The sequence below is a fragment of the Macadamia integrifolia genome, chromosome 8 (assembly GCF_013358625.1).
Source record: "Macadamia integrifolia cultivar HAES 741 chromosome 8, SCU_Mint_v3, whole genome shotgun sequence".
In the NCBI taxonomy this organism is placed as follows: domain Eukaryota; kingdom Viridiplantae; phylum Streptophyta; class Magnoliopsida; order Proteales; family Proteaceae; genus Macadamia; species Macadamia integrifolia.
Genome location: NC_056564.1, coordinates 15,810,321 through 15,819,878, shown reverse-complemented (window position 1 = coordinate 15,819,878; position 9,558 = coordinate 15,810,321). Strand labels below are relative to the sequence as shown.

The following is a 9,558-nucleotide window of genomic DNA, read 5'->3' as shown; positions in this document are numbered from 1 at the left end:
TAGTCAGGCCGAAGACCTTGATGCCTGTCGTTGCAAAAAAATGATGTTACCTATCCAAAAAAAAAAAAAGAGTCAAAACCTATATCCAGATCCAACTCCTCCTGAACCTTACTTGATCATCTATAACTGATGATTGTTTCAAACTGAAAAATTCAAAGTAGGTGTGTATCTCTCACATATGTTATGTTCCTCATTTATAGGCTTGGAATCTACATGAAAGTAATCGTGAACTGGAACTGGTTGATCCTGCATTATCAGAATTCAATGCTGAAGAAGTGAAGCGACTGATAGGAATAGTTCTCTTGTGCACTCAAGCATCACCATCGCTACGTCCAGCAATGTCTCGTGTGGTGGCAATGCTTTCAGGAGACTCTGAAGTGAGCACTGTCACATCAAAGCCTGGATACTTAACTGATTGGGAATTCAATGATATAAGCAGCTTTATGACTGGTGAAACTTCTGGAACCTCAATGAGTGGAAATACAAAGAGCCAAACCAACTCTTCAAATCCAACCAGTGTGGTTGATGGAGACCATTTTCCAGTAACTGCCAATCAACCAATGCTGCATGAGCATTTGGCAGAGGGAAGGTGATAGTAACCTTTTTGAATTTGTCAATTGATGTCTAAAGAAGCCATAGATTCAAATAATTGTTACATGTAATTTATGGCTTCCTTTCTTTCTCATTGATAGATAAGCTACATTAACTCCATTGTAATATGTTAAAAGAGAAGTCTCCCAACTAGAACCCTTGCCCTCTACAATGCATGTGAATCTTGGTGAGGCTTGTGCCTTCACCTTCTTTCTCTACAAACAATGCCCAAGAACACCTTATCTTTCTCCACTCTTTGTTGTAGTCCCAAATGTCTCAATAAGAACTCATCTCTCAATCCCAAGCATTTCCCATCCTTTACAACCATAACATAATCCAAAATCCTTTTATACTAACACAAGGAAAATCTGAGATCTCTTTCTAACCCTGACCAGTCCAAAGACAATTCCTTCGATTCCCATACCTCTCTAAACATCATGTCAGTAAAACTGCATGGTCATGCAGGGAGCTAGAAGTTCCATCAGATTGATGTGATGGCCACTACAATTCTTGCTTGCAGATGGTGATGTTAAGATTAGTAAAAGATATGTGCAGTGCATTAATGACATGGTTGACTTTAAAGGAAGAATCTCATCATGTTGCAAGAGATAGATCCCAGGAAGACTCCAAACATTCGATCAGGGGATAGAATCTACCCCTTTTTTTCAGTTAATTTTCACCTTTGTTAGAAAAGAAAGCACAAGAGAAGGGGGAAGAAAATACAAGATCCTCAGAAGCTCCAAAATCGAGCTTCTACACAAAGAGGACCCTCAAAAGGAAGAAACTCAAACACAAGAGGAAGAGTTCCTCTAACAAAAGAAAGAAGGACTTGGCTACTATAGGATTTCCCCCAAACTCCTTTGTCACCCATTCAGCCTCCTTAGAAATGATAGTCCTCGACATACAAGAGGGGAAATGAGCTTGAGGGCATCCCAAACTTGATAAGTAAAACCACGTTCAAAGAAGAGGTGATTCCTACTCTCCAATGCTGCCCTATAGAAACAATAGAATGGGGCCATGTGAGCGCTTCTCTAAGTTAATAAGCTACAACATATAACTTAGTAATTTCCTGTTGTGTTCAGAGTTCATTCACTTCACCAAACATTCAAGAACTCAATGTTGCATAAAACCAACATACTCATCAATCACCCAATTAAAATCCGTCAGATTATCGCACCTTTCAGCCATAGGAATGAACAGAAATAACTAAAGAGTTAATAATGCAAAACCAACAAAAATCAAGATAAGGCTCATTTAAAGACCTTAAACGAGCACAATGACAAAAAGACATAAAACCCAGGAAACCTACTTCTCTAGAGACCGATTAAACCCAAACCAGTCTATTACTCAGAAGAAAACATGAAATTTAAATCCAGTTTTACATTTTGTTATTTCGTTTCTCCCACATATGAGTAGAGAGGAAAAAATGAAACCAAAGGATTTAAGCCGGAAAGAATGGAGATATCACCTGAAACCGAGAAAATACGACTTCGCGGCCAAGAGTGAATGGTAGCGCCACCAAATCCAGCTCCAACTCCTGTAGGTGAGAGCTCGAGAGACTGAGCATCGGCCAACGAGACGCTGAGAGGGAACAGGGGAGGGGTGGTTCCTTCACCTCTGCTATAATTCGAATACGAGGAAGTCAAATCGTGTCAGTTGTGGAGGGAGAACTTCTCGTAACAGATTTTTGACATTTTTATCCCTAATTCGTACCGCTCAACCGATATGACATCGGACAATTATCGGAATCGACAACATGTAAAATCGATATAGATTGTAGACTGGTAGATCGTTTAACCGTTATATCCTTTTAGGATTTCACATGAGACCCTAATTGGTTCTCAGTATAACTGGTAGATCTTTTTAAGATTTCACACGAGACCCTAATTGGTTTTCATCCTCAAAAGAGAAATAATAGGGAAGTCAACATACTACTTCTCATTACGATAGGAATTTAAATAACTCACGATTAGATTCTTACAATGGACCATCACATGATCATAGAAACCGTAACCCATGATTCACAACACTAACCCCTACTAACCACATACAATACATGACTGAAAATAACTAACACCCATGATTCACAACACTAACCCCTACTAACTACATACAATACATGACTGAAAATAACTAACACGATAACCCCCACCCCAATATGAAGAAGAAGAAAAGATACCACTAAGAATTGTCTCAAAAAAAAAAAAAATATATATATATATATATGTTAAAAAACTATATCTTTTTCCACAAAATATCAAGTCTTTCAGTAGTTTCCCACTTAAATGCCTATTAAGAAAACACACCACAGTCAAACATATTTTTTATAAACTAAAACAATATTTTAAATATTTAATTTTAAAATTATTCAAAATTTTCAATAATTGAAATATTAGGGAATCCAACGACCCTGAATAACTTCAAGTTCTAGAGCATTTGATTAAAAGTTCATCTACTAAGATGTGATTTTGAAAACTAAAGTGAGACAGACTACTTAGATTTGGTGGTTATTGTCTAAGACTAATATCCATGATCTATAATGTGCCTCTATTTGATCTTTATCTGTTGTTGTCTGCTGTATTGGTTAACGGGTCATCCAAGAAGTTATAGGGTTTGCCCTTTAGAGGGCTGCCCTCCTCTTTGTAGGTATATCTGTTTCTCTTCTTGACATTATCTTCAAAAACATAAAAAAGTGAAAGGCTGACATGAGAGATGACCCCTTTACCTTCACGTAGGCCACAAGATCATCAGCAAAGAAGAAAAACCTTTTCTTGTCCTTTTTTCATGGCGGAAAGCTAGATCAACACGAATCACTAGATTAGGATACGAAATCTGCTTTATCCTTAAAGTACGTTATCTTCAATTGGATAACTTTATGCTTTACTGACCTTATCAATAGACCCTTTAGACCGAGTTGCAGTTTGCCTAACTGGCGGCATTCGCCATCTTATTATGAGGTAGACAATTGGACTTTCCAAATTATGGCCTGGCCAACCCCTTTAACACAAGTATATATATAGACCATAGTTATTAAAATTGGGCAAGATGTTGGCTGGTTCTGGTTTGAGATTTGACTAATTAAAAAAGACACATGGCATACGGGATGGTGATCATTTATGAACCACATGCAATGCAACACCTGTAGCTAGAGAAGGTCAGACCTTGACAATTCTCTTTAATAATTCAAAGATGATGGCTTTGATGTGCAATATTTTTTTCCAGTCTGGTAACTAAATTATTAGGATCTTATCTTTTTCTTCATCAATATAAAGGACATGAGGGGTTATGACAATAAATGCAATAACTCCAAGCTTCTCTTCATTTTGGAACAACTCATTCTTCTTCTTCTTCCTGATGGCTGCTTGCTATGCAACCAGGAACAACAGCACTCCTGCTGCTGCAGTAACAATTCTATTTCTTCTTGCACTGCTGACTGCTGGCCTACACATTGCAGGTTACCTCTCTCTCTCTCTCTCTTTTTTCTTTCAAAAATTTTTCCCAGTCTTCCATTTTGGAAAGAATCTCATAAATTACTACACCTAGTTTTGCCATGTGAAAGAGTGAAGTGATAAGTTTGATCATTAGTTTAATGGATTATGTGTTAAATTTTGGTTCTAAATCATCTCAAATTGAGGTGATTGGATTTGCATAAATGGAAACCATAAAATTCATACAGAATAGAGGTATATGATAGATGTTTTGTCTTTGACTTTCAGTTTAGATATTGAATAGGGCTTTTCGATTCTATCTTATTCAATGATCCTGAAAAAATCGTCTCCTTTGCTTTGTTCCCGCTCATGATTTGAACGGGTCACACATACATCCTAGTACATATTCCTCAGCGCTGAGGACATCCCCAAAAGGGATTTTAATCATTGTCACTTATCTATGCACCCTCCATTGTAATCTGGTGTCACCCTTTTGAAAGTCCTAGGTTTTTCGAGTCCTTGTTTCACCACTTGAAAAACTCTCAGGATTGATCTATAAGGAACTTGGGATCTACCTATCTACAGAATTTCAAATTGAAATAATATATGACATGACAAAAATAGGTGTCCAGTAAAGATTCATTAATGTTTGGGTAATAAGAAAACTAGGACCTTTTTATTTATTTATTTATTTTTTCTTCACATTGAAAAAATCAAAAGCTAACTCTTTAAAGATTTCTCCATAAACCATTACTTTTAACCCTGGAAGTCTATGACCCTGAGGCAATCTTATAGAGCTTTATTAAATTAAGATTCCAGTTTTTATACATGGTCATGTATGTATACGATTGAACTTTACAATCATTGGATGGGGTCGGGGCAGAAGTGTAACTACACATCTCCTCTCTCCGTTTTTGTTGAAACCTAGTTTTGCCTTAAATCAACTAATTTTTTCTTTTCTGGCTATTGCAGATGCACAAACAGGTGTTTGCTATGGAATGCAAGGGGACAACTTACCATCGCCACAAGCAGTTGTGAATCTATGCAAGTCAAATAACATTAAAAGGATGAGACTTTATGATCCAACTCCAGCAGCTCTCCAAGCACTTAGAGACTCCAACATTGAAGTTATGTTAGGTCTTCCAAACACAGATCTTCAAAGAATAGCATCCAACCCTTCTGCTGCAACTACATGGGTCCAAAATAACATAAAAGCCTACTGGCCTAGTGTTAGATTCAAATATATTGCAGTTGGGAATGAAGTAAGCCCCATTAATGGCAACACAGCTCAATATTCCTCTTCTCTTCTTCCTGCCATGAGAAACATTTACAATGCAATTGCATCAGCTGGATTACAAAACCAAATTAAGGTGTCTACAGCAGTTGACACAACAATACTAGGGAACTCATACCCTCCATCCCAAGGTGCATTCAGAGCTGATATAGGATCATTCTTAAATCCTATCATTGGTTTCCTAGTAAACCATCAATCTCCACTTCTTGCGAATGTGTATCCTTACTTCAGTTACATTGGCAATCCTCGCGATATTAGTCTGTCATATGCCTTGTTTACTGCTCCATCTGTTGTGGTACAAGATGGTCAGTTTGGATATCGTAACCTTTTTGATGCCCTAGTTGATGCTCTCTATTCAGCTCTTGAGAGGGCTGGTGGTTCTTCTTTGGAGATAGTTATATCAGAGAGTGGTTGGCCATCTGCTGGTGGTGCTGCAACTTCGGTGGAGAATGCAAAGACTTACAACTTGAATTTGATTCAACATGTGAAGGGTGGGACACCAAAGAGGTCTGGAAGGCCTATTGAGACTTACATATTTTCCTTGTTTGATGAGAACCGTAAGGAACCAGAGTTGGAGAAACACTGGGGAGTTTTCTTTCCAAACAAACAGCCCAAATACCCAATTAATTTTGGGTGTCACACAGTGATGTGTTCGATACGTAAAGGGGTTGCTGGATTTTATCTGAAAGCTGGTTTTCCCCAGGTGGTATAATTAGTTAATTTGAGAAGGTTAAGCCTTTGTTTAGGGTTGATATGTATGGTACTAATTATGTTTTCTATGGGCTACTTCAGTTAATAAAGTTCATGTAATCTCTTTATAAAGCTGTATTTCTCTGTCTTGGGATCAATAAATGTTTTAGTATACCTTGACCGGTCATTGCTGGAAAATAGGGCTTGGGGCCACGCTTCAATGCTTCTCCTTCTCTCCTATCTTTCTTTGGGCTTTCTCCTCACACGGGGTCCCTTCCTTTCAAAATCTTCATTTCCACGCAAAAAACTCTTTGCCTCTTTCACAGTCAATGGTCACACAGGCTTTTCTCTTGATCGGAGTCGACCTCAGTCCCCCGCTTCCGAATAGAGTAGTTCGCCATCATCAAGCGAACCGGGACTAAGCTCTAAGGGGTGTCAATTCCAAGCCTGCACTGATAGGTTTGACCGAGTCCAATATATTTATGGCATAATCTAGACTATCCTGATTAATAAACAAGTAGTACACGGTGCAACCACCTAGCCCGACGAGTCTGACACATTTATGAGCCCAACCTGAACCGATTCCTTTAAGCTCGACCTAGCCTGACCCCTTTAATGCCACTTGAAATTTTCATTTTGCCACCAATAAAATTGAAGAGTAAAGCAAAAGTCCAAGTGTCTTTAACAATAGAAAATTAAAATGTAAAAATGAAATTTATGTAATTGTGGTGATGAATTAATGATGGGTTTGCAGGATATGCTTGAGGTAGAACTATGCTTTTAATGGAATAAGTTTGTCAACTTAAGTACTTCGGCTATTAATGCATACAAGTTGAGAAGGCCCGTTTAATGTCCATTTAGAGATAAATAGGTTTGTAGCACGGTTAAGGCCCAGTTAAGGCCCATTTATGGTAGCCCGATTATAGCCCGAGATCGACCGACCCGAGTATGAATCGTACCATGTCCACTCTAGCTAAGTCTGTTTAGCTAAACGGGCGTTTACGATGCAACTATTAAAATTTGGCTGAGCCTGACTAGGGCCAACCAAGACTAGCATGTCCCGACTATTGACACCCCTAATCTAAGTCATATGCCTACAGCCTTTGCCCTCCCACCACCACCACTTCCACTCCCACCACTTTCCCCCTCCCCCTTTCTTTCTTGTGTGTGTGTGTTTTTTTCTTTTTTCCCTATGGATTTGGGTGTTTACATTGCTCAAATCTCAAATAACAAGTGAGACCATATAGGTGGGAGAACTACTCTAATCTTTGATTATAATCTTTTCAACAAAAATTTGTTAGTTGATTGGCACTTCTCATTAATGAAAAGATGATAAGTCCAATAATCCAATAAAGGTTTTAATAAGAAGAAAAAGTGTGGGATCCACGAGTGGGATGTAAGATTATAAAGCCAAAGCGACTTGTCCACCAGTACCTCATCTAAATGCCGTTGGAGCTGAATGGATCTGAGTCATCTGATTGTGACAGCTAGAATCGAATCAAATACCTGGTTCTGGGCTGATTTACACCCTCAACCCTCTCAAGCCATATTCAATCTCAAATGTGTAATGAAATGGGCAGGGATCTTCAAATTCAAACCGGAGGAAGCAGTTGGAAAGAGTAGAACATCGATAAGCCCATTGATTTATTGAAATCAAGAAATATAGTGACCAGTCGTGTGCATGGCCCCTTCGCCTAGATAAAAAAGCATATAAATTTACCACACTGCCCTCTATGAAATAAATAAATCCATTAATGTTGATGCCTCTGCACGCGTTCTCATTGACCCCGCTCTAGTGCAAAGGCTACGTGACCGAGTACCGATCTCTTGCCCTTAAGTAAATATAAGTTAAGTATACGAGAGTATTAGCAATTGCCTTTAAATAAATTAGTAAAAGATTGAGATAGTTTAACACACCTTTAGGGGTATCATTAAAAAAATCCTTTACATAAGAAAACAATAAGGCAAGCTTACTAGTCATACCATACATGCAAAAAATCATTTATGCATTCTTCGACTAGTAGCACGTGCATTCCCATGGACTACTCTTGCGACCACACTATGTATGGTCTCCTCAAGTCTGCCATCTAGAATACATTTGAGGCAGTCCAAAGAAATTTTACCATTTTTTTTTTTTTTTTTTTTGAGAACTTTTACTATATATTAAATAATAAAGGGTGTCAATCGGTATGATTTTTGGGAATTTGGTACGGTTTCAGTTCAATTCAGGAGATAGAAAGGAAAAAACTAAATTTGTAACATACAAGACACTCAAATGCATTTTCAAAACGGAAACCATATAGACTTGATTTGATTTACAAACAGTTCCTTATTTTCTTACCCAACAAAAAAAATATAATACAATGGATACTTCGGTAGGTGCGGTCATTGGGAGAGTGTGCACGAGCATCTCCAGCACAAGGTAATGTGGTATTTTCTCATCAGCTATGTCTAGGCGTAAACACATGCTAAGGGGTAGCATTTCTTTCTTCCTAATATTATATATATTCGAATAAAAAAATTATAATTTGGTACCGTTCAGTTTGTACGAAAGGTTTTGCCTAAGATACTGAGATCATACCATACCAAATAAAATTCATTTTCTTCATATCAAAACCATACTGATTTTTATTCGATTTGATTTAATAGGGTTAGTATCAGTTTGATATTCAATTTTTATTCCAAATTGACGTTCTTAATATAATCATATCCTTAAGCTTTATTAAAGTTCAAGTGGTAAACAATTTGCTTGAAGAGTTGATAATAATGTTTTATGATCTAAATAATGTTGAAACAGTTTTTTAATCACTAAAGATAATATATCAACAATCTTTGGTTCGGTAAGGATAAACAAATGTCGCACTCACTGCAAAGGATGTTTCACACAAATTGAAAACCAACCAGACTTTTCTAGTCTTTGTGAAAAGAAAAGAATTTGTGAGCAAAGTCAATAGACCGGCATTGAAAGAGGACATGAGCGGAGTCAATAGACCGGTGTTGGAAGAGGACAAAATGTCATGTACTAAATAATATTCATCAACTTCCATTAATGGATTAATGGTTAATTGAACAGTTAATTTTTTTGGGGACCAAAAACCCTTTAATATATTATTTGTCCTCCTATTTGTCGAAGGTCTAAAATCCTCTTCAGTGTTCTTTACCCCCAAAAAAAAAAATCCTCTTCACTGTCAATGACACTCATCCAAGGCCAATGATGGTCGTCAATGAAGGTATCTCCGTATCTTGAGGAAAATTCGTTCCAACATGATTTAGATCATTTCCAACAATTTATCTATTGGCCACTTTCTTAGAAATTAATGAAAACCTATGCTAGAAACAAATGGAAATTGTAAACAAACAGTCAAACATTGCAAATATTTACGTGATTCAACAAGATTACCTATGTTTACAATGAAATTATATCTGCTTCACTATCAATGGAGAATAGAATTACAACAGCTAATCCTCACTCCTCTTTCAAATTATAGATAATGAACTTGTAAGAAAACCATAGCAACACAATATAAGTACACTTTATCTCTTTTTTTTTTTTTT

At 37.2% G+C, this 9,558-nt stretch overlaps 1 protein-coding gene and 1 long non-coding RNA gene across 2 annotated transcripts; one reads left to right on the top strand and one right to left on the bottom strand.

The window, feature by feature from the left end:
* Nucleotides 1-1,224: 1,224 nt before the first annotated feature.
* Nucleotides 1,225-2,237, bottom strand: LOC122085554. Its single transcript, XR_006142151.1, has 2 exons — nucleotides 2,060-2,237; nucleotides 1,225-1,584 (listed from the first exon to the last, which is right to left on the bottom strand). It is a non-coding gene; the product is annotated as an uncharacterized LOC122085554 (long non-coding RNA).
* Nucleotides 2,238-3,874: 1,637 nt separating this feature from the next.
* LOC122086081 (lichenase-like) lies at nucleotides 3,875-6,190 on the top strand. Its single transcript, XM_042654777.1, has 2 exons — nucleotides 3,875-4,045; nucleotides 4,992-6,190. Exons 1-2 carry the CDS (start codon nucleotides 3,877-3,879, stop codon nucleotides 6,023-6,025), a joined length of 1,203 nt encoding a protein of 400 aa, XP_042510711.1. The 5' UTR covers nucleotides 3,875-3,876; the 3' UTR covers nucleotides 6,026-6,190.
* The last annotated feature ends 3,368 nt before the right edge of the window (nucleotides 6,191-9,558 follow it).